This window comes from Kryptolebias marmoratus, linkage group LG1 (genome assembly GCF_001649575.2).
Source record: "Kryptolebias marmoratus isolate JLee-2015 linkage group LG1, ASM164957v2, whole genome shotgun sequence".
NCBI lineage: Eukaryota > Metazoa > Chordata > Actinopteri > Cyprinodontiformes > Rivulidae > Kryptolebias > Kryptolebias marmoratus.
Window position 1 is genome coordinate 949,311 of NC_051430.1, and position 25,324 is coordinate 974,634.

Consider the following 25,324-nt stretch of genomic DNA (forward strand, 5'->3'; position numbering starts at 1 on the left):
TTTTCCATTTAAACCACAGAAATAATTCTCAGATACAAACACATACAAACTGATATTTTTCTCCTTAATCTCACCACCTCATATTAGATTTCCCACACGCCCTGCAGACATGACCACTACAGCCATGTTTAATGTATAAAGGAGCCTTATAGCAGAAAGAAAACGCAGATGATAAATATGCATGTATTCAATTAAGGGTATTACAGAGGAGGTGATTTGCATGAGGATTTGGGAGCTTAACATCATATTTGTGCTATAAAACTTCACAATAGCCTAAACGCAAGATGTTCCGGTGCGGGGGATAAGTAGACATGTTTTTTTTAAGGAATGAAAAAAGATGTTGAAATTAAAGAAGTGGATGTTGTGATGTCTCAGCGCATCTATCATGACGGCTCCATGGACTGATTGGACTCCTCAGCAACAAAACGCCACGGAGCGTCGGATGTGACAACATGTGAATTTATCCGTCTTTTCTATGAGATCAAACCTCTCCTCCTTTCCTCTGATGAAGAGGTCCACCCTCTACTCTCTCCCCTCTCTACACGCGCACCCAAATTCCCCAATTAAGTGCAGTGAGCTAATTAGAGCGAGCGGATCCGGGATGAGTTGAGCTCTGACTCCGCTGCTGGACCAAAACGCTGCGCACAGTCTAAGTGTGCTTGTGTATGTTGGGGCGGAGGGGTTGGGTTGGTTGAAAATGAAATCAAATAAGGGAGAAGTTTCAGGACACACACAAGCTATGGATGATTTTAACGATCGCATGAAGAACTGAAAAATAAATGTTTTAAAATCATTTAGACGTTAGAGAGTTGCGCGCAAACTGTCGAAAGTCTCCAAACTGAAGAAAATATTTAATCAGGTTTTAATTTTTAAATCGAGTTTAATTTAGACAAAAACATACACAAAAACTAAGAACGCCAAATCTTCTTCCTGAACTTCTAAATATAGGTTCTCACCAACCACGTATTTCTTTTTGTACACAGTGATGTTACTTACTCTTTAAGTGACACTTTAAAATGCTATAAAATGTTACTTGCTTTACTATATCAGTATTTTTATGTCGCCTGTGTGAGCTTGCCAGCTCATATGGTATGTTAGTTTTTGTTTATTTCATCTTGTTCCTTTTCTTAAATGTTTTATCATCAATCTGCCAGGTAAAAATTGGCCCTCATGAATAACTGACGCACTCACAGAGAGTGCGTCTATAATAAACAGATATCCCTATAAAGACAGTGATATTACACTTAAACACACAATTGGTTTGAAAAAACAACATCCCGTTTCTTATTAGTCTCATGCTTAGTAAGTTAATGAAGGTATTTATTGATTGATTGTTTGATTTCCCACTTTTTAGCTTTCTGTTACTTTTTTTAATGACACGTTTTGATCTATATATGGTGAATCTTTACAACTTTCTCACAAACACATGGTGTCACACGTCTTCAGCGCCTAAAAATTGTTAACGCAGTTTGTAAATAACCATATTTATAAGGTCAGAATGAAGATTTTTGGTTCCTTAGTTTGTGTGTTTTTGTCTGAACTTGACTCCGTTTAAAAAAACAAAACCAGATGAAATTATTTTATTTGGTTAGGGTTAGGAGACTTCAGGCAAATTGCGACTGAAGTTGAGCTAGTGGCTCAGAGAGGTTGAATCCTCTCTGCGCTTTTGCTGGGCGGAAAAAAAGTCCCAGCAGACTTTTTTCGCAAACAAAACAGGCTAAACACATTTTTGAAGGCTGCTCGGCGGTTCCTCTGAAACGGAGATTTGAAGCAGCAGCTGCAGAGGGAGCGGTGACGAGGTGGCCGGCGCTCGATGCTGCTTCTTTCTGAAAGAATTGCCGAACAGGACGGCGGCGGCAGAGCAGCCAATGAACGAAAACAGTGCGTCGTGACGCAACATGGGCCCGTAGATAAGGAGAAGGGTCCAACCGGGACCTGAGAAGGAGGACCGGCGGTTTTGGAGGTCCAGCGGACAGTCTATCATCAGTCAGCTTGGAGCCAGCTCCTCCTCTCTGCCGGTGCGCGCAGATAACACATGAGCTGATCAGAAAAGGAAAAGTGCTCTTCTCAGACAACCGGCGGGACTATATTAAGCAAAGGCCGTGTTTTTCTTCTTCTTCTTCTTCTTCTTCTTCTTTTTAATCTCGTTTAAAAATGTATTTTTCGATTTTTCTCAGCCATGCAAAAATAGTTTGAGCGAAACAAATCTGCAAAAACTTGGACTGTTGATCCTGAAGGAGGGGGAAGCCTTGTTTCACAATAATATTCAATCGTTTTGTTTTTTTTTTTTTTTTTTTTTTTTTTGGAAAGGGCAGGCTGCTGTCCAACAGTTTTACAGTTCCTCATTATCGTGTAGAAAACAAACTGGGGAATTGTGTCCAAGCCCTGCACACAGCAAAAACCTTGAAATCTTGCTGCCTGTCAGCGGAGCAGGCTCTGCTGCTGAGCTTCTACAGCTGATGTTTCATCCTCATAAATGGAAAAGAAAACATAGAAAGAGCAATCAGTGATATCAAGAAATAAACCCCTACCTGAGAGAAAACAGATTCCGATCAGAGAGGCGGAATCTTCTTAATGAATTAGTCAGAGCTTAATAATAATGAGAACTGCAGAGAGTCTGCTGACGGTTGCCATTGGCAGATGAGACATAGTGTGGAGAGCACGTGTCCAAATTTTCCTCTCATATTTTTTCCTAGATCTGTAATTTTTTACTTGTCATCGAAAGCAAAGAAAACAGCCGAACACTAAGAGTTGTTTGTACGTAACAGCGCGGGATTTTTTTCTGCCTCTGATGGACATCTTGATGCGCAGATCCGGAGAAGAGAACAGCTACAACATCCTTCCCTCTGCGGCAACCATGCTTTTCCATGGCCTCCCCGGGGGTGACGTGCACGGTGTGGTGGAGGAGATGGAGCGGAGAGGAAAGGGCGAGTCAGCAGCCATCAGCTCAGCCATCGATATGGGGGAGTCAGAGACGGTAGGAGACCGTGGGCTCGGCCCTCTCTCAGCTGCTTTCAGCAGGCAGCATGGCCGCCTGCGAGCATGTGACAATAGTTCTGCGCCGCCTTTTATCTTGTTTTTCATCTTAACAAGATCAGAAAGGAAACAAAAATGTATGCACATAGTTATTTTCACAAACTTCTTCCATTGAAAGAAGCAAAAATTTGTTCAGCTTCACATCAATTCAAAACTTCATTAGCTGCAATAAAACGAAAAATGAAATAAGAACAGATTGGAGCATTATTTATAAATTTCTGCCTAGTATTACGTTTTTTCTTCTTCTTTAAACGTACATTCTGCGATGCCTTAAAAATATCCAAATGCTAAATGTTAAGTATTTAATGTAAAGTTAAAAAAAATTCTCTTTATATTTGAAAGAAAATATTTATTTTCATATGTTACAAATTTATGGATCGAATTTAATTTCCGTTTTGTGAATAATAAAAGTAGTCCTTTCATATATAACTGTCAGGGTGACAGAGTTCTTACAATTGTGATGTTAGGACACTTTTATATTAGATTTCAAATAGGTGCAGAATTTTTTAGATGTATTTTATTATAAAAATGCCTCCTGTAAAACATTTTCAATCGTTGCTATATGACGATTTTTCTCTAAATGAAACTTTTCTGAAAACAGGCTTGTTCTTTAATAGAAGCTGACAGAACACACATCAATTAATGCCTTTACACAAAGTGTGAGCGCATGTTGGGTTTACTTCAATTTATTTCATTTGATCTGCTGTGTTTATGCATCATCCTGACTCGTGTGTAATTATTGCGGTGTACTGTGTTTACAAGGATAATTCGGGAACTTGTTAGTGTTGGGAAAACGCAGCAAAACCGTATCCATTATTTGTTTGGCTATTAAAACGAAGGAAATAATAATATATTGTTATCTTCAATAATAATTTCATTGCACATTTTGGAATATGTACATATACAAGGGACTTATGATTTAAAATGTGTGAATAAAATAGTAATGAAGCAAGTAACATGCCCCACCCCCCACCCCCCTCACACACACACTATCTATCTATCTATCTATCTATCTATCTATCTATCTATCTATCTATCTATCTATCTATCTATCTATCTATCTATCACCCCCACCTCCCCATTTAAAGGTATATATATATATATATATATATATATATATATATATATAATCTATATATATAATATAATATATATATATATAAACTTGACATGGTTTACTGATTGCGAGTTGGAACTCTTCTGTACACTAACGTTTGCTCCTTTAGTTTCAAAAGTTTTATAGTGTTTAATGTCATGCTGCTCTCATACTAAATATTTATTTTCTTCCTCTCTTTGTGTCCTACCGCTGTGTCCCCGTGCCCCTCCTCAGTCCATACCGTGCATGAGCAGCGAGCGCGTGGCTCTATGCGCCGGCTGCGGCAGGAAGATCTCGGACCGGTATTACCTGCTGGCTGTAGACAAACAGTGGCACATGCGCTGCCTGAAGTGTTGCGAATGCAAACTGAACCTGGAGTCTGAGCTGACCTGCTTCAGCAAGGACGGCAGCATCTACTGCAAGGAGGACTATTACAGGTAGAAGGACAGGGTCAAGGGCTAGGTGTGGTAGGGGTGAGTGGTGGTCATGGTGCTGCTTAGTTCGTCTAAAGAATTAAAGAATCTTCCCTGCTTCACATTAGTGCAATAGGCACAGTAATATCAGATCCAAGAGCCACATGATATTTAAAATTTTAATTTGATGAGATAAAATAATAATAATAATATTTAAAAAAAAAGCTTGATGTAAAAGCTGATTTAAAACTCATACCAGCAGTACACCTACAAACAAAATGTCACCATTAGGGGTTTTTTGTTTGTTTGTTTGTTTTTGTTTTGTTTTTTGCATAAAGGGGGGGAAAGGCTGTATTTAGTGATAGCAAGACGTCCCCCGCACATACTCAAAATAAAGTTGGGTGCGTAAATAAATACAGAAGCAATGCGAGGTTAAATAAATAGTTGCATTTATTGATTTATGTTTAGTTATTTTCACCGTTGATGTGTGGTTTTAACTCTGCAGAAGTTCCCCTGTATAAGTCTAACCCCCCTTGTCCGCAGAAGATTTTCGGTGCAGAGGTGCTCTCGGTGCCACTTAGGGATCTCGGCCTCGGAAATGGTGATGCGGGCCCGGGACCTGGTCTACCACCTGAACTGCTTCACATGCACCACGTGCAGCAAGATGCTGACCACCGGGGACCACTTCGGCATGAAGGACAGTCTGGTGTACTGCCGCCTGCACTTTGAGACTCTCATGCAGGGAGAATATCAGACACACTTTAACCACCACGCGGACGTGGTCCCGCACAAAGGCCTGGGTCCGGCTAACGCGCTCGGACTATCCTATTTCAACGGCGTAGGGACGGTGCAGAAGGGACGGCCCAGAAAGAGGAAGAGCCCGGGGCCCGGGGCCGAGCTGGCTGCGTACAACGCGGGTAAGGAGTCCCAATAGCTCATTTTATTTGGGTAACCGGAAGATAAGACAGAAGGATTTTTTGTTTGTTTGTTTGTTTCACCTTTAAAAAAAACTCGTTTTACATCAAAGTTCAACTTCTTGAAACTCACAGCTGTAAAGAAAAAATAAATAAATAAAAGAAGGAAAAAAAGATAACTTCAGTCCTGAAGCTAAATCATGTTCCAGTGTTAATCCAATATATTTGTAACACCTATAAAAATATACTAAATTAATCATTTTGAATTGAAAGCAGACAAATTACGTTTTATATACATTTCAATGAACACTCTGTTGTGTTCTGTGCACAGGAGAAACACACGTTTAAATGAGATTACTGTAAAAATAAATGCCCATTTTTGAGTCGGATTTAACTTTGAGTACAGCATGAGAAAAAAATTTCAGATAATAAATTAATACATTTAACAATAATCTCATCTAATACATTTGCATTGGACTGTTTTTGCAGCTTTAAATTGATTATTTAACAGAACAGCATTGTTAAAAAAAAAAAAAAAAACTTTTTAAATGATAAAGCAATTCATTTAAACTCTTTTGCTTTGTCTTTTTCTTTTTACCTCCCATGTATTCATTTGAGGAATAAATAGTGTTTTTTTTTTCTTTTTTTAATGTTCCGGCTTTTGCTTTCGCCCTTTTCCACTTGTCAGACTTCATATATGTCTACAGACCCTAACCCCCCTTCTCACACATACTGCATGAGCCCCTTTGCATTGGGACAAGGCCAGATTGGGTAATTTCTGTGATTTGATGAGTTATTCACTGGAAGAGAGAGCAGAGAGCTGTGGAACCTTTTAACATCAGCATGCTCTGGCTTCAGTCTCACTTTTTAATGCTCCAATTTTAACTTCTTTTGTGTTGACTTAAAAATGTTTTCTTACACAACAATTGTGTCAGGACACAGACCAGTCATAGTAACATAGAAGGATTTGTTTTATTGTGAGTGATTGCACTCATCCAAATTTTTATTTTTCATCAGATCACCCAGCTGAAACAGAGATGAAACAGCAGCAACAAGTGCACAGATTCTGTTCCCATATTTAAAAACTTTAATTTCTCTTTCATCAGAAGCATCATTATGTTTAAAATATGGTACCACTTTTTATTTCCACATAAAATGTCAAGTAAGACTGTTTCACACATTATTCTATTGTGGAAAACAAATAAAGGTGATAAATACAGGGCACAGTAATGGGAGTGAAGAGGCAGTGCGCCCTCTTCTGTTTCCAGTCAGAAACAACAAAGTTTTATTGATCAACAATGGGCTGACCTCTCAACAGCAGAAGCTAAATCAGCAGCTTCAGATCAGATTAACTCCGCAGTTTCTGGTGCACAACTTAGACATTGGGAGAAAAATCACTGACAAGCTGCTTTTTTAAAAAATCCTGTTTTGTTTTGAAAAAATGCTGTAGCATATGCTTTGGCCGTAAAACAACATTTGTTCTGCCTTGTGTGTATGAGCTAATTAAGTGAAGTGTTATTCTGATGCTTTTCACTCACTTCATATTCATCATTTTTCAGCGTTCTGATATTGAACTGTTATGCATGCAGCAACACCTTGAATATTGCCAAGAAATTTGCAGGCTGGGCGGAATATATGTGTGTCGTTGTTGTGCTTGTGTGTGTTTGTGTGCACGCGCTTGCCGAAGCCACACTCATATCTCTTCCTAAGATGGAGAAACAGAGACAGACAAACATACAGACACATGTGGTAAAGAGAGGAGGATGAAGTGCAGCTGGAAGAAACAGCTGTTAGGCCACAGAAACACTTTATATTAATCTTTTGAATTAAAATAAAGACAAGAAATCAATTACCTGATAAAAGTGTTACAAATCTTAAAGCTTTCTCTTGTCTTGTTTACCATTTGTAGAAATATGTTCTCCTCATAAAGCCCTCATTTAACAACATTTGCAAGGCTTTCTGTACCTGTCTTGGCTATGTTCAGCATTGGCATATTCAGATAGGATCTCACGTGGATCCTTCAGTCTGCCTGATAAGTTTAAAGAGTTTTATAAGTGCAGTATTTTTTTTAAAGGAATGCAGAATAGCTTTAAAATGCAGAACCTAATCAATGCATTGGTATACTTGAGGCATTTGTTTGCATTCAAATTAAATCAAACCTAAATTATAAACCACATTTTACACAGTGGTGCGTAACACAAAGTGCTTTACAGCAGATTAAAAACAAATAAACAAAAACAGCAAACAACAACCACATAAAAGTTTATTTAAAACAGCAGTAAGTTCTAAAATGGTTAAATAACAATGACTAATGGAAGAAAATTAAGAAACAGAGTTTCAGTTAATGAGAAAAGACGGAGACGGCTCTTAAAATATAAAATAAATAAATAAATAAAACAACCTTGATTCCAAAATGTAAACATTAGTAAAACAAAGGCACTAAAACAGGGGAGAAAAATTATATAGATGGAGGTTAAAATAAAATAAAAGTTACCAACTTTTCCCTAAAAATAAATATAAATGTAATTAAGACTGAGTAAAATAGATAATTAAACTGAATTACATTTATTTCTAATTCAATCAGAAGTCAAACTAGAAGTACGATATAAGTCTCAGATATATTGAACATAAGACTTGTGAGTATATAATTATTTAAACACCAGACTATACAGGTGAGTCCTGAGTCTGCTTTTAAAATAATCAACAACATTGAGTACCATAAGAGTTGATGTCTGTGACATTAAAGTCATCATGGATAAAGGAATCAAAGATAATGATAGTGTAGAATTTAAGGTGTTTCAACCTGCACTTTCCCCCTGTTCCCTGCAGCACTAAGTTGTAATGAGAACGACGGTGAGTCCATGGACCGGGACTCTCAGTATAGCTCCAGTCAGAAAACCAAGCGCATGCGGACGTCCTTCAAGCACCACCAGCTGCGGACGATGAAGTCCTACTTCGCCATCAACCACAACCCCGATGCCAAGGACCTCAAGCAGCTCGCCCAAAAGACTGGTCTCACCAAGCGAGTCCTACAGGTAAGCACCCTATGAAATATGCCCCCCCCCCCAAATTTACTCTTTTTTGTTTTTCTTTTTCTGAATTCCATGTTTTCTGATGTGAGCACATATATTTTCACTTAAAAAAGTTTTATTATATGATGAATCAATATAATTTTAAAAATTATAAAAATGTCCACAATTTCATTAATATTAACCAGTTTTAACAGATATAGCAAAGACTGTTTCTGTTTAACAGAACATTGAATGCTTTCTTAAGAAATTTAAATTTAACTAGTAAGCCATTTTTATATAAAATACATTCTAGAGTTTATAAAAACAAATTTTGTCATATTCTTCATATAAGAACAAAAAGCAGGTCTCTCTTTCGTAAATAAAGTGTTTGAAGAACAGACTTTGTGTACTAACTATGAAATGTAGGATAATTTCTTCAAAGTATAGAATAAAAGTGTTGTATTTTATTACAATTATGTGATATTTGATACACTGAAGATGTCAAGGAAAATACTGAGTTGTCTTGATGACAATAACTTTTTTTTTTACTGGAAGTTTTGACAGACAACTTTCAGCTTGACCGAGACAAAGTTTTTTTTAAAATAGGCATTTATTTATTTTAGAAGAATACAGTTTTTTGCACACATTGCTTCAAAGTATTTAACAAACTCACGTCTCTGTTCTGAACACACATTTTCATGATGACAAGTTAATTGAAGTGCTAAGCTAACATTAGGTTGCTCATTATTTGTTTGATTTGATTGACAATTTCTTGCTATTGCAGTCAATCAAGTGCCGATAAAATTTACTGAAAAATTGACTAGGTGTATTGTCTGGATACTGTTTTGCTATAAACATTGATCTTAGTGGTAAATGTTGTAATTCCTCGACATATGCATCAGATTTTTCTGCCTCAGCTCCCTATTAACATGTCCCCCCATCCCAATCATTGCCTGCTCCAACTCCAACTTTGCATATCCTTCTGTGTAGGGTATTAGCCCCCCCATGTTGAAGCAGATTTCTTTTATATTGACATTTTAATGAAGAATTATATTTACTGAAAAAGTTGCAGTTGTGATATGATTAGGATTTTGAGAGATGGATGAAAAACAAAATATGCTTTAATATGTTGTAAGACACCAAAACAGTGTTGGGTTTTTCATTATTAGGAAGAGTAAAAAAAAACAAAAAAACCCGTTAAATTATCTGGGGAACTGAGAAGAAAAATGAGGCAAAAACCTTTCTGAAAAAAAAACAAAAAGTTCTGACAAAGACAAAAAACCAAACCATTCTGCTGCTTTAATTAATGCTTGCAGGAAACAAAGCAGCCGTTTTGCTTTGATGCATTTCAGTATTGGTGTCTGTTATTCCAGCTGAAAAGCCTCTCTTGTCATTTGTTTCCCATGGCTCCATCATGATTCCATCTAACATGCTCTAACACTCGACTCAGCTCATAACGCCTTCTTACTCAATCTGCAGATCACACATGCAGCTTTTATTCTTTTGGAATCAAGAGAAAATAAATGCTCATCAGGGACACAGAGGAGGAGGACGCTGGTTCTAAGCTGCCGGCCATTCTAGAGGTTCCCAGAGTACCTAAAAATGAGGAGAAGACATTCATCTTATTGGAAACATGAAAATAATGGCCTAAATCATAGCTGCTTCTACACCCCCCCACACACACACATACACACACTTCAGACTGGTCAATTATAATTTCCTCACAGTATCAACAAATAAAGGAAGTGATTTTTATGTGCACACAAAATAGAAGGCTTAAATTTCTTTTTTTGTTGGTGCCTTTCTTCTCTTTGACAGACCATGAAAAGTAAAGGTTTTCCTAAGTTTTGTACAAAGTAAGGGGCATCTGCAAATAGACTTTACAAAGACTCAGGGAGAAGCTCGCTGTTGGATGGAGTCAGAAAGAAGAGTGGAGGCTCTAGTGGGGGAGATGACGTTGGAATTTTACAATATCAAGTGCAAGTTTTTCATATCGTATGTTCTAGCTGTACTCAATAAGAAAAATGTGCAAAAATGTAAACTGTAGAATAAAATTACAGAAATTCTAGGTGTTGATGTTGGTTAAAGGTATGACTGCGGCACTAACACACAGGTTTGGATTTGGATTATAAAAGATTTTGGTTAATTTTATAATAACTTGTTAGCTGAAGCAGCAGTTGTTTTTATTTTGATGGATGGGACATGTAGCATGCACATATGACATGTCTTGTCCTTGTGAAGCAGATATTACATGAGAAACATTTTCACACCAACATCAACATTTACTGGTTTTTGTTGTGTTTTGTGTTTTTTATTGTTGTTTTTTTCACAAAATATTTCACTATATTCACCTCTTTTTGTTCATGTTGTCTGTTTAGAGATCAACTGCTAATGTACATGAGTTCTATGCTCTGATAGAAGCGCTGAGGCTGAACCAAAGAGTAAAAAAAAAAAAAAAAAAAAAAATTGGTCAGCCAAAACAAAATATTGTCTTTTACAACTAGGGGTGACAATTTTTTAAACACCTCACAATTAGATTGCAATTCAGAAGGTTGAGATGCAATTATAAAACAATTATGGTTGCATATCAATGAACTTCAAACAAAATCTAAAGCACAGAATCTCTCAGATCTCTACAAAAAATTATTTTGTATCTCAAAAGATACAAAATAATTTGTTCTACACTGCAACATAAAACAGTTTGCATTCATTTATAGTTTTGGAAACTAAATGAACAAATGGGCTCAAATTGACAAGATTTTGTGGAAATTAATATCCATGAATCACATTATAGTTATATTACCTGTGTTCTTCAGTGTTTTTACCACTTTTTGGTCCTGTTAGTGTGGGAACGGCTGTGATGATCATGTTCTTTTGTGGCTCCAAAATGTAAAACATGATACACAAATTCTGGGGTTTTTTTGCCACTGAATCCAGATACAAATCCTTTGCAATAAAAGTTGCAATGGACTATAAATTGCTTGGCTTTTTCTGAGGCAGGCCGAAACTTTGATGTTGCTCACTCGATGGTCCTCTGTTAGCAGTGGCAGCTAGTAGCTTTTACTGAATGTTTTTCCAGATGTATTCCTCCTCCTCCAGGTGAAAACATGGACATAACTTGTCTATAGTGTGGCTTTTGTCAACATATTTTTCTCTTTAATTTCAAAGAAGCCAAAGTTTTCTAAACACTGGCTTTAATGTAGATGTAGATGAGATGTAGATATGATGTGTGTGTGTGTGTGTTTTAATCTGCTATCTGTTAATGTATCTCTGTTGTGTGTATGTTTTTCAATTATGTTTTTAATGTTAAATAATAATCCAGTTATTGACATTCATAAGTCAATTCAGAATTGTTCATGTCTGCATCATGATGCATTGAAATCTTCATTATAACTCCCACCCCTAGTTATACCTTATACTAAAATTATGGTGAAAACATTCCTAATTTATCATTACCTGCTCTTCAGTCCAGTGTCGCAGGGAGCTTTTGCCTATTTTCTTTGAGTGAAAGGTGGTGTACACTGTAGACGGATCACCAGTCCATCACTGACAACAGAACAGAAAACTTTTCTGAACTGTCCGCTTTGTGCTAGTTGGTTTCCCATGCTTACCTGATGAGCTTTAGCAGCCTTAAATAATGACCTTTGGTTATGTTAAAAAAAATCCTAAGATTTCATTGAAAACTTTAAATTTGTCCTATAAATCTTTTATATCTCAACCTCTGGAAAAATTAAGAAGCAAAAATTAAAAATTTCATGAAGGTTAAACTTTCCACTTGTATTATAAACTGCTAACTTTGCCTTAATTTTCCTCAGTATTTTCCTGAAATAAACAAAACAAAACAAAAAAAATGCATGCGTTTTATCAAGTTGATTCAAATTGGTTCCTTGTTTTTAAGGTATGTTGTTGTTGCATGTATGTTGTTGGGTCAAAACAAATTGGGTTTTTATGCTTCATCAGAGTTTTGTTCCTCAATAAACACTGAGGTGCCTGTCAGTAAGAGTACATTTCAACAAAAGTCAAATGCAGAATACAGATTTATAAAATTTAGTTTATTAATAAACAACCATGCCTGTATGTAGATCAAAGAACAGATGCAGATATCTACAAAACATTTACTTTTAGGCCTAATTGAATCAAATTTACCCTAGATGTCTTTTCAGTCAAGAAATGTTCACATGGGGTCTCATACCTGCATTTGCTCTGGGGAGATGTCAATATGAGAGCAGCATAAAGGAACTTACATTACAGTTTATTGAAACACCTGCCAGCTTGTGCTCATAAATGGGATGATATAGGTCTTCTCAGTGAAGCAACATTAGCAAATAATATAAATTGTCTTGAAAGTAAAAATTTCCATGATACCTTCCTGATGAACTTTCATCTAAAATAACGGACAATGTATTTATTCAAATGTAGGCTACTGTATAAAATAAGAAACACAAATAAATAAAATCAGCAGTAGTAGTGCACTTCAGCTGGATCCAGTTTTTAATTTTTATTTCTTTTCCCCAAAATTTCTTTTTTATTTTGCTAAATTATTTTACCTAAAAGTGTTTTATCCTGTGGTGGATTATTACATTTTAATAATTAAATGGGACAAATGTAAACAAAAACGTGGCATTAAGTGTTTCAGTTCAACAGAACATTTATTCCGTAAGTTAAAAGTTCTTAAAAAATGCCCCTCATTTCAATTATAAATGTAAAATTTGCTAGTGATTTCATTAAAAAAAATTCCTCAAGTTTTTATTTCATGTGAGAGAAAAAAAACATTTCTTCCTTTTTGTAAAATAAAACTTTCACACGTGAATTTTCTCTAGATTTGATACATAATACAGTAAAGATAGTGTAATATTGTTGTATGGTACCTGTGTCTTGTTGAACTAATTGATGAAGATGGTGATGCTCCACTGCAGATTGCTGGATGTGTTCAGGTTCTTCAACACAGAGTTAACAGGCTTTAATTGAGGCTATAATTGTATTTTAGAAACACTTCACCTAAACTGGTGTAGTTTATTATTTTTATAGCAGAATATCAGAATCCATGACAGCTCTCTTTCCTGTTTTAATTTGAATGTTTGAGTTTTCATATATATTACTCTGTGTGGTTCCAGTAATTCATTTATCAACATGGGAAAGTTGTTCTCCCAAATTTAGGAATTTTGTTTTGAAGAGTGGTTATAAGACTTTTCCTTGCTAGATTATGTGGCACTCATAACAGGCAGTTTGCAGTTATGGGATACAACACAGACATGTCTTTCCAGAAAAAAGTAGTCAGCTTTGTTTGCAACACAAGAGCACATTACAGTTTTTATTGAAATTGTTTTTTAAGAACGTAGTTCCAAAAGGAAGAGTTTTGTAGTGTTTTATAGATTACAGTATGTAGGTCAATATTTGCCTTCAGAGCCTAATAAACTGTCATATGGTTTTAGGATTTTTTTTTCTCCTATTATCAGTTTTATATATCCATTTCAAGATATCTAAGTGTGTAATACCTTGTAGTTTAATATCCGCTTTTGTATATTTTTTTCTGCAGGTTTGGTTCCAAAATGCCCGAGCCAAGTTCAGGAGAAACCTGCTGCGGCAAGAAAACACCGGGGTGGACAAAACATCTGACGGCTCCACAATGCAAGGCGGGACACCCTCAGGCCCTGCGTCTGAGATCTCCAATGCCTCCATGAGCCCCTCTAGCACACCCACCACCCTAACAGACTTGACAAACCCCACCATGCCCACAGTCACTTCTGTACTCACCTCAGTGCCAGGTGGTTTGGATGTCCATGAGTGTCGTAGCCCATCACAGACCACACTAACCAGCCTTTTCTGATGGTTGGAGCACTAAATCCCTTCTCCACTTCCCCTTCACCACACACCCACATGTACACAGTTACTTGGCCCTGGCCCTCATCTGGATCTCTAAAGCACTGTTAACATTTTTAGACTTTAAAATATTAGTTAAAAGAAGGAAACAAGCAGAAAAAAAATTCTTAGAGACAATATGCAGAGAGAGGAGGCTCAGCCTCACAGATGGAACAGTTGTTATTATTTTAATGTTGTCTTGTTAAGAACTTAGGAGATCCAGTTTGCATTTTTTTTTTTTTGTTTACAGAGAGACTGGAGATTTAAAAAAAAAAACTTAATTTTGGGGGACATTCTTCTTTTTTTTCAGCACAGTATTTATGTTGTACAAGAGTCGCTGTTTTTTTTTTCTTCTTTTTTTAATTTTATCTCAGATATTAAACTCAAATTAAAATAATTTGCGACTTCTGCATTCCATTTATCTCAGCTGCTGTAGGGACGTGTCTACAATGATAGTATATATATGTATATGCGGTGGCACTTTACAATAACTAAACAATACCTACACCTTATTTAGCCTTATTTAACCATTGATAAATGATTAGATAACCTCCTTTATTATTGGTTAAATAAGGCTAAATAAGGTTTAGCTATTATAAAGTGCTACCATATATATATATATATATATGTGTGTGTGTGTGTGGGTGGGTGCGCGTGTGTGTGGGTGTGATTTTGCAGTATTTATGTTTTTAGTTAAATTTAGTGGTTTGATTAAACAGCTCAAAGACTTTACACACATAGAACCTAAATGACTGGATTCACAGCACTTTTGCACGATTTGTATTCTAAATGCATTCCTTGAAGACCCCGTCTGACTCCTCATAGATACATATTACTATTCAGTTCCAAACTTGGTAGATAAAGTATACAGTAATATAATATTGTTCTGGCCAGGAAAATATCACTGACACCATCTCATTCAAGTGGGGAATCCTGTTAGACTACAGTGTTATTACTATAATCTGGTCATGTTTGAAGTGATGTTCTAGCAATAGTTAATATCTTTAGTTAGTACCTTATCAGCCATTATGTCAGTCATAGAGCACGGAATATGGAGTAAAAGCAGAAGTCTTCTTCCTAGCTAGGCTAATGACTAGCCAAACAAGTGTTTTTTTTAACTTATAAAACAACTCTTTTCTGAAAATCTCATACCGGGGAAAAAAGAATGCTACAATAGTTAATGATAAACCTCTACATTTTTGCATGGCTCTTTTTTTTTTTAGTTTGCTGCTGTTTTCTTAAAAGAACAAAGTTCATTTGTTACTAGGCAAATGTCAAACTCCTCAGGGTGTTGAATGCATCGTCTGCCTGATCTGCAAGTCTGGTTAGGCCCTTTCTTTCAAACTCCTGTGTTCTTTGACTCATGTCACCCCTCATAAGGAACTAACTATCAATAATTATTTGACTAAACTTCACTTCTAGTCATACATATATTTGTTTATAAGCAATGATTATCAATGGAATTATCTCAGGTAATATTTCCTATATTTTAAGTAAAACAGACTTATAAATGTGTTTTTATAAGATGGAGAAATATGTTTTAAGCATGAATTATTTTGGATTGTTCCTTTTGCCCTTATATATACACATTGCGCAAAAAAATAAAGGGAACACTCAAATAACACATCCTGAATTAATGAATGAAATATTCTTATTGAATACTTTGTTCTGTACAAAGTTGAATGCTGACAACAAAATCACACAAAAATTATCAATGAAAATCAAATTTATTAACCAATGGAGGCCTGGATTTGGAGTCACACACAAAATTAAAGTGGAAAAACACTACATGCTGATTCAACTTTGATGTAATGTCCTTAAACACGTCAAAATGAGGCTCAGTATTGTGTGTGGCCCCACGTGCCTGTCTGACCTCCCTACAATGCCTTGGGATGCTCCTGATGAGGTGGCGGATGGTCTCCTAAGGGATCTCCTCCCAGACCTGGACTAAAGCATCCGTCAACTCCTGGACAGTCTGTGGTGCAATGTGACGTTGGTGGATGGAGCGAGACATGATGTCCCAGATGCTCAATCAGATTCAGATCTGGGGAATTAGTGGGCCAGTCCAAAGCTTCAATACCTTCATCTTGCAGGAACTGCTCACACACTCCAGCCACATGAGGTCTAGCATTGTCCTGCATGAAGAGGAACCCAGGGCCCATATGGTCTCTCAAGGGGTCTGAGGATCTCATCTCTGTACCTAATGGCAGTCATGCTACCTCTGGCGAGCACATGGAGGGCTGTGCGGCCCTCCAAAGAAATGCCACCCCACACCATTACTGACCCACTGCCAAACCAGTCATGCTGAAGGTTGTTGCGGGCAGCAGATTGCTCTCCACAGCGACTCCTGGCTCTGTCACCTGCTTTCATCTGTGAAGAGCATAGGGTGCCAGTGGCGAATTTGCCAATCCTGGTGTTCTCTGGCAAATGCCAAGCGTCCTGCACAGTGTTGGGCTGTGAGCACAACCCCCATCTGTGGACATCATACCATCCTCATGAAGTCAGTTTCTAACCGTTTGTGCAGACACATGCATATTTGTGGCCTTACTGGAGGTCATTTTGCAGGGCACTGGCAGTGCTCCTTCTGTTCCTCCTTGCACAAAGGCGGAGGTAGTGGTCCTGCTGCTGGGTTGTTGCCCTCCTATGGCCTCCTCCACATCCCCTGGTGTACTGGCCTGTCTCCTGGTAGCGCCTCCAGCCTCTGGACACTACGCTGACAGACAGAGCTAACCTTCTTGCCACAGCTCGCATTGATGTGCCATCCTGGATGAGCTGCACTACTTGAGCCACTTGTGTGGGTTGTAGAGTCCGTCTCATGCTACCATGAGTGTGAAAGCACCACCAACATGCAAAATTGACAAAAACATTAGCCAGAAAGCATAGGTACTGAGAAGTGGCCTGTGGTCCCCACCGGCAGAACCACTCCTTTATTAAGTGTGTCTTGCTAATTGCAAATAATTTCCACCTGTTGTTTATTCCATTTACACAACAGCATGTGAAATTTATTGTCAATCAGTATTGTTTCCTAAGTGGACAGTTTGCTTTCACAGAAGTTTGATTTACTTGGAGTTATATTGTGTTGTTTAAGTGTTCCCTTTATTTTTTGAGCAGTGTATTTAAACTTGTTCATTTAGCATTGCCTAAAATAAATTAAAAAAAAAAAAAGTTTAAATATCATATTTAAAGCTTCAGTCATCTGAAAAAAAATGTCAACTGTCTTTCAATTTTAGGTTTTTCTATATCAGATCATAATAAGTATGATCTGGTTATTAAAGGGTTTTAAAAATATTCAAATTTAACCTGATGTGTACAAAAACAAAACAACAAATTCCACCTTGTCAGTTTTTAAAAAAAAAAAAACAAAGATAAAATGTAAAAGTTGTGTGAAACAAACTAAGACCACGCAGTGTTTCCACAGGATTTCAGAGGTTCAATTTCAGTCGGTTGCTGCTGATCAAATGTATTGATTACTGATCATCATCAGAGTGAGCACCACAATGAAAGCAGGACTTTTGTCAGTTTGCTGCCTGGAGCACACAGGTGTGTGCTCATATAATGCCAAGACACAAAGACATCAGCAATGACCTTAGAGAAGCAACTATCAAAGATCATTTTCAAGCTATTTACAGAGAGAAAAAATATTCACAAGTGGAAAATATTTTCGACAGCTACCAGTCCTCACTGTTGTAGATGTTCTAGCAAATTCACCCCAAGGCCAGATTGTGCAATTCTCAGAAAAATTAGCTCCATCTTAATGTCTACAGGTCTCAGTTAGCAGGTTACGGGTTAGAGGTACTGAAAACACGTCTGGAATTAAATGGTTGCAGGAAAAAAATTGTCTCGCTACAAAGAACAGCAGCATGACTTAGGTTTGCAAAGCTTCATCTGAATAAACCGCAAGACTTCTGAAACAATGTCCATTGTACAGTTGATACCAAGGTAGAGATGTTTACCCATAATGTATAGCAGTGTGTTGGATAAACAGATTTTCAAAATTTTTTTCAGGCTTGTTTGGTAATGAATTTGACAGAACAACTAAAGTTTGCAAAGTTGCATCTAAAGAAAGCACACAACTTCTGCAACAATGTCATTGAAATAAATAAGTAGAGATGTTTGACCTTAATACAAAGCTCCATGTATAGCAAAAACCAAACACAGCATATCAGCAAAAATACCTCATAACAACTGTCAAGCACTGTGATGAAAGGCTCATGATTTTGGCTTGTTTTGCATCCACAGGATCTGGGCACCTTGTACACATTGAGTTGACTACAAATTTGTCTGTAGACCAAAGGATTGAAATGTGAGGCCATCTGTCCAACAGCTGAAGCTAGGACCAAACTAGGTCAAGATGCAACAGGACAAAAATCTCAAACTTAGAAGTGCATCCACAACAGAAAGGCTGAAAAAAAAATCAAGAATATTAAGAGCTTTGAAGAAACAAATATATGTAACTGTCAATTAAAGTAAACAGTGTTGAAAAAAAGAGTGGGCCAAAATTTGTCCAGTACCAAGATGAGTACTTCAGGTTATTGCTGCTAAAGGTCTAAATGCTATTGAACTTGCAATTTGTTCGTGGAGTACTGGCCTTTCGTACAATGACTGATAGAGCAAGGAGCCAGCTTCCATGTGACCCTGCATGAAAGAGGGGTTGGGTGGATTATGGGTAATTTTTCACACACTAATTCAGTGTCCTTATATATAAAACCTTGACAATGACCAAAACTGTGTTTTATCGTAGATGTGGATTTATTACGTGCAGTCTACAACCAAGATCAAGACCTGAAGTATTAGAACAATAATTTCCACTAGACTAAGTAGTTGGAGTCAAAGTGAAGGCAACAACCTACAGCAGAAGCATACTTGGAGAGTTAGTGGAGGGATATTTAACTACTTGATATCAGCACAAAAATAGCTCAACCAGAAAGGGTGATTAGAGGTCATCATTTGGGCCTCTGGAAAGAGTGTTTTAGTGATAAAGGTCTAGCACTCCTTAAATGAATGCATATCACCTGCTGCCTTTAAAGCCAAATGTTTAGATAAATATCATCTTATGCTGAGAAATTACAAACTTGCAGCCCATATCGTCAAACCTTGAAAATAACAATATGAACAACTCATGTAATATTGCAGGATCCCGTGTGATCCCTTAGCGCTGAGACATGTTGTTCAGATGGACTCTCAGCTACTATCACATCAAATCTTAGCTCAATATCTGTACAAATGACTGAGTTATAGACACTTTTGTGTTGGCTAAAGTGATTACCTGTGGCTAAAGAATTGGGGTTGACTCCAAAAGTTAATAAGTTTTTGATGTGCTTCCTATGATTACTGTCTGAGAGTTTCATTAAAATCTGTCAAGTGGTTAGATATTTTGCAAACAGACAAACAGGTTGATGCCATATGGTAATACCAAGATTTTAAAATAATATTGTGAAAAGTGTAATGCTCAAAAATGTGTTGGAGATGATGCTCAGCTACTATCACAGATAATTTTAGTTCAATACGTGTAGAATTGTTTAAGGTACAGTAACGTTTGTGTTTCCTAAGGTCAGTTGGCTGTGCCGGCCATTTTAAATTGGGTTGACTAGTTAATTAGTTGTAGATGTACACCTAATGATTTCTTACTGAGAGTTTCATTAAAATCCATCCAATGACTTATTAAACACTTTGCTAAAACTGCAGTCAAATGAACACACACACAAACACAAGCAAAACCATTATTGCCACTTTGCTTTTGAGGAGTAAATATGAGTAAATATGCATGCAACTTTTTTTTCTGTATTTAAAAAAAACTTTAACAATGAACATATCTGATCTCGGATAAATACTAGTAAAGATTTTCCTTTTATATATGTGAAACTACAGTGAATGATTGCTGTCTCACAAGTCATTTCTGAAGTACTCATGCAGCAAACCACCCTTCAAAACTCAGAAACAAAATGATTTATCTGATGATTCTCAACACTGAGAAGTTTTCTCAGATACCATAGCCAAAAGTGAGTTTAAGTGTGTGTGTGTGTGTGTGTGTGTGTGGTCTGCAACTCTTGTTGCTGCATATTATTTTCATTATTTCATAAGGATTATTTCAAGAGATTGCTCTCCCCAAATATGGTACTAAAAAAATAATTATTTTGAGAAAAAAAAGGAAAAACTTCCACAGTCACTTTAAATGAGCATCTGTGCCAAAGCTTAGAGTGATAGTGATCATGGCTGGCAACCTTCCTGAAAGTATAATCATTAAAAAAAGAGCAGTTTCGATGAGCAGCATGTCCTTCCTCTGCTGGAGCACATTGTGTGCTCAATTTTCTTATGGTTGCAGCAGAAAAAAACCTATGCCTATAATAAAGGTACAAAGATTTTTCACTTAAAATTTTCAGCTCCAGAATTGAAGTTTAATAAGAAGGTTGTGATGGTGGAGAGACAGGTCTGGGAAACAGCACTCTTTACACTTTGTAAGCAAAACATGAGCTATGAAAAACAGATCCTGGATTTCCCCGCAGTGCGTAATTACAAATGATGATATTGGTGGTAGTGGTGGCGGAAGGGGAAGTGTGTGTGTGTGTGTGTGTGTGTGGGGGGGGGGGGGGGGGGGTAATATTAAAACAAGAAAAGTTCCTTGCAGCATGCAGACTTGCTAATTATCTCTGCAGGGTTATCATGTCCTTATCATGTCCTCAAACTCTGTTTTGTCCCTTATCATGTCCTCAAACTCTTCAGCCTCTGAGCGACATAATGTGCCTCACCAGTAGTACAGAGCAGTGACCACATTGCTACAGCTTATGCTGCAAATGAGGAATGTGTGTGTGTGTGTGTGTGTGTGTGTGTGTGTGTGTGTGTGTGTGTGTGTGTGTAGGTGTAGGTGTGTGTGTCTGTAAGACTTCTAATATCTGAAAATCTGTCAGGCCAAAAAAAATAAGAATGTCCTGGCCAAGTTTGGCTGAAACTAGCTCTTTCTGTGATATCAGGACTAATCATAAATAAGGTTGTAAATTCCTAGTGTTCAATTAAAACCTTTAAGCTGTCTGTCTTACAATAACGTGATATGAATTTGAACCAATGATCACAGGATATAGAATAGCCAAGAGCTTGTTTTATTTCATCACAGAAAAAAAAAAAAAAAAAGTCCAAAACTGAAAATTTACTGTCTCAGCCCTTCCAGAAATTGGTACTCTAGAAGCAATAAAATGGGTATCTAGAGCAGTTGGAGACAATCCAATAAATTTCCAAACAAATAAATAAATAAACAAAAAAACAACTACACTGTTTTATTTGGTGAAGTCCCTTACTAATAATAAAAGAGATGTGTCGGATATTAAGTTTTATTTCACATTGAAGATAATTATTTAGGTCAAACATATATAAATTTTAAGAAATTAGAATTATGTATCAGTTTTATTTTTTAGCCAATGCTAAAAATGTTGATAGTGGAGAAAAACAATTGTAATGAATTGCTGAAACTGCACTCCATCCCCCCCTCCACTCACACACACGCACACACACACACCTACACACACACTGCTCTCCTTGGCTAGACAGTCATAATCTCCTGAGTCCTTAATTTATTTTTGTGTGGGTTTTTAATTTCCCCAATCTATTTGACATTAGTAGAACCCCATAAACATAAAAAAATCTGTTTTTGAATATATACTAGTTAAAAAATAAAATACTTTTTTTTTATTGGGTATGTCAGGACATGCTGATGTTCATGGTAAGGCACATAACGTCACTTACTGTTTTCGCTTCTAATAGCTGGAGAAATTTGTTTGCTCACAGAATCTTGATTTACTAGATTTATCTAACCTTCAAACAGTTCTACATTCTAGAACACAAACACTCTTGATACAGTTGTTTTCTACTAGTGTACTGTGCTTGAAGCACTTTTTGTCTTTCAACATTTCTTTGTTCCTATTGGTGTTTTGGGATAAGCTAGCTTTAGCTAGCATTAGCTTAGCATGGCTTCTGGTTCTCTCTCAGCTTCTTCTGTTCTCACTTCCTCTGTGTGTCATATGTTTAGCGATTCCTCTGCCTTCTTTAGCAATTATGGCACATGTAATAAATGTAGTCTTATGGAAAATTTGAGGAGAGGCTGTCTGAATTGGAAGTTCATTTCTGTGCTTGTGAAAAGCCATTAACTAGCCAAGTTCAATTAGGCAGCGCAGAGCCACTGAGGGTAGCTCCTGTTAATGGTCCTCCAGCAGACCCTAAGCAGCCGACCCCAGACCAGCTGTCTGACGGTTCAAAGTAAACATAGTTCTAAGGCTAAGCCCCCAGTTCACCACTGACCCGTTCACATTTGAAACCAATTTTACTCACTCAGTGACACATACTCTAAGACCCTAGTAAGTGGTATTTCCATAGTACAAATTGTGGCACTAAGGACTCAAGAAACCATAGGAAAATGCATTCTGGGGGCTAGAGCAGACCGCATTAAATCCTACTTGAAACTGCTGACTAAGGCTAAGGTTAAATACATTAAGATTTTTATTCAAGTTGGTGGAAATGACACCTAGTTGCACCAATCAGAGGTCACTAAAATTAATGTTGCTTTGGTGTATAACTTTGCATAAACTTTGTCAATTCAATTCAATTCTGTTTATTTATATAGACCCAAGTCACAACAAAAGTCATCTCAGTGCACTGTACAAAAACACTCACATACATTATAAAAAGCCAGTAAGTAAAAGTTTTGTATCTAAGGAAGCCAGCAGATTGCATTGAATCCTCATTTTGTCGCAGTCTCCCATCCTGAGCAAGTACAGTGGAAAGGAAAAACTCCCTTTTAACAGGAAGAAACCTCTAGCAGAACTAGGCTCAGAATGAGCAGCTATCTACCTCAACCGGTTGGGGTTTGAGAGGACAGGAAAGAGACAGACAAACAGAGAATGACTGGTCAAGGTGTAGTTTCTGTCGGACTGTTCTGTTCTGTCTGACCATTTTTTATTAACCTCTGAGTTTACATTGACCAGTGGTGGACAGTAACAGAGTACATTTACTTGATTACTGTGCTTAAGTACTTTTTTGAGAATCTTTACTTAACTTGAGTAATTTTTTTTTTTGGGGGGGGGGACTTACAACTTTCACTCCACTACATTTCAAAATCAAATATTGTACTTTTGAGTCCACTACATATCTAGGAAGCTAGTCGTTACTTCGTGGTAATAGATTCAACCTTAAGCCTCTATTTCATAGTGAAAGTGTGAGGCGAATCAAGACTCTCTGGTTTGGTGTCTTTTTAGACAAAAAAATGTCATGATTGTTGGTGTTTTTGAGGTTTTGTGTTGGTCTTGTTTTGGTTTGGTTGTCCTTTGAGTTTTTTGTGTTCATGCCCTGTCACTATTCACCTCCTCAGTACTTTTCCTGTAATGTCTGCCACGCCCATCTCCACCTGTTAGTGCCCATTTTCCTCATTATCCTGTCTTTAAGATCCGGTCATTTTCCATCACTACTCACTGGATCATTCCGCTTTGTCTGTTTGTTTCTCGTCCCTTGCCTTGTCATGCCTCGTTTCTAGTTTTGTATTTTTGTTTGTGTTGGTGTTGCTGCCTCGCCAGCCTTTTTGTTTGTTTATTTAAGTAAAATAAATTGTTTTCTTCATTTTTTACTATGAGTCTGTGTACTGGGTTCGCCTTCGTCTTCCCCCCATCTGACAAAAAATCGTTATTTTTTGTGGCATTTTTATGCTGAAGTTCTTTACAGGTGGTGTAGAAGTTGTAGAAGAGTGTTTCTATGTGTCAATACATCAGGTGGTTTCTGAAAGTTACAAGGTTCTGCAAAATTACTGATATTAGAAAATTATATTTGTATTTTTGAATACTTAAGTACTTTTAAATGCATATACTTTTGAATACTTAAGTATTTTCAAAAGTGCTTTAACTTGAGTACATTTTTGACCGAGCAACCTTTACTTGTAGTTGAGTAAGATTTGACCATGAGTATCAATACTTTTACTCAAGTACTATAGTTGAGTACTTTGTCCACCACTGACATTGACTGACAACAGCCACTGAGAGTAAATTTCATTATAATAGTTGCTTATCAAAGCATACTGTAACCAAATGTAAAGAATCTCTTCCATTATTATTTTCCTCTGTCTTGCACAGAAATGCAACAGAGGGCAGCAACTTAGATTTTCTTGTTGATAATATTACAACTTCAATGCAAACATCACTTGACAAAAATGCTCCTCTGGAAAAAGAAAGTGATCAGTTAGAGGGAGCTGGCTCCTTGCATTAATTCAGAGTTACACATTTTGATACAGGTATCTGGAAAGTTGGAAAGAAAATAGTTATCCATGAACATGGAATAATTTTATTGAACCTGGAGAGATAGCCTGCTAACATACAAGAAAGCCCTTTGTAAAGCTAGAACTGTATATTTTTCATCTAGAACAAGGACAACCCCTAGTTTCTGCTTTCCTCCACCTATGTATTATCACTAAAATTAGAAACACATTGTCTCAAAATGATGCAGAAAAACTGGTCCATGCATTTATCATATCTAGGCTGGACTATTGTAATTCTTTGTTATCTGGGTGTCCAAAAAAAATCTTTAAAAAGTCTTCCATTAATCCAAACTGCTGCTACCAGAGTTCAAATGAGAGTTAGAAGGAGAGATGACATTTCTTTAGTTTTAGCTTCTCTCTACTGGCTCCCTATCAAATTCAGAATATGATCTAATCAATCCGATACCAAGTAAATACAGGGCCACTATCACCAATACCGATACTGCTACTTTTTATTATTTAAGTTTGTTATATCGTCAAACATCTGACCTTTAGTTGTTTTTGTGCTTTTTCATTTGATTTTGTTTTGTTAAAAACTGGACAAAATTTGGACAAAGTTTACAGGTGTCCACAAAAGACAAAACAATAGAAAAACAACACATTTGTTTGCATTTTTTCCAAAATAAACAAAGTGCGAAAAACAATGAGCAACTCAAACTAAAAATCTTTTTGGAGGTAAAGTTAAGAAACTACAATGCAAAAACAAAATA

General features: G+C 36.9%; 1 protein-coding gene across 3 annotated transcripts; it reads left to right on the top strand.

Annotated features, from left to right (window-relative positions):
* Nucleotides 1-1,772: 1,772 nt before the first annotated feature.
* Nucleotides 1,773-14,876, top strand: lhx2b (LIM homeobox 2b). Of its 3 annotated transcripts, XM_037977838.1 has the most exons (6): nucleotides 1,775-2,018; nucleotides 2,812-2,977; nucleotides 4,367-4,569; nucleotides 5,089-5,462; nucleotides 8,289-8,494; nucleotides 14,007-14,875. In XM_037977838.1, the coding sequence occupies exons 2-6, from the start codon at nucleotides 2,858-2,860 to the stop codon at nucleotides 14,295-14,297; spliced, it is 1,194 nt and encodes a 397-aa protein (XP_037833766.1). In that variant the 5' UTR covers nucleotides 1,775-2,018; nucleotides 2,812-2,857; the 3' UTR covers nucleotides 14,298-14,875. The 3 variants fall into 3 exon arrangements, with proteins under 3 accessions (XP_017289440.1, XP_037833766.1, XP_017289439.1); XM_017433951.3 differs by having other exon boundaries at nucleotides 1,773-2,977; nucleotides 5,092-5,462; nucleotides 14,007-14,876; XM_017433950.3 differs by having other exon boundaries at nucleotides 1,776-2,977.
* Nucleotides 14,877-25,324: the final 10,448 nt, after the last annotated feature.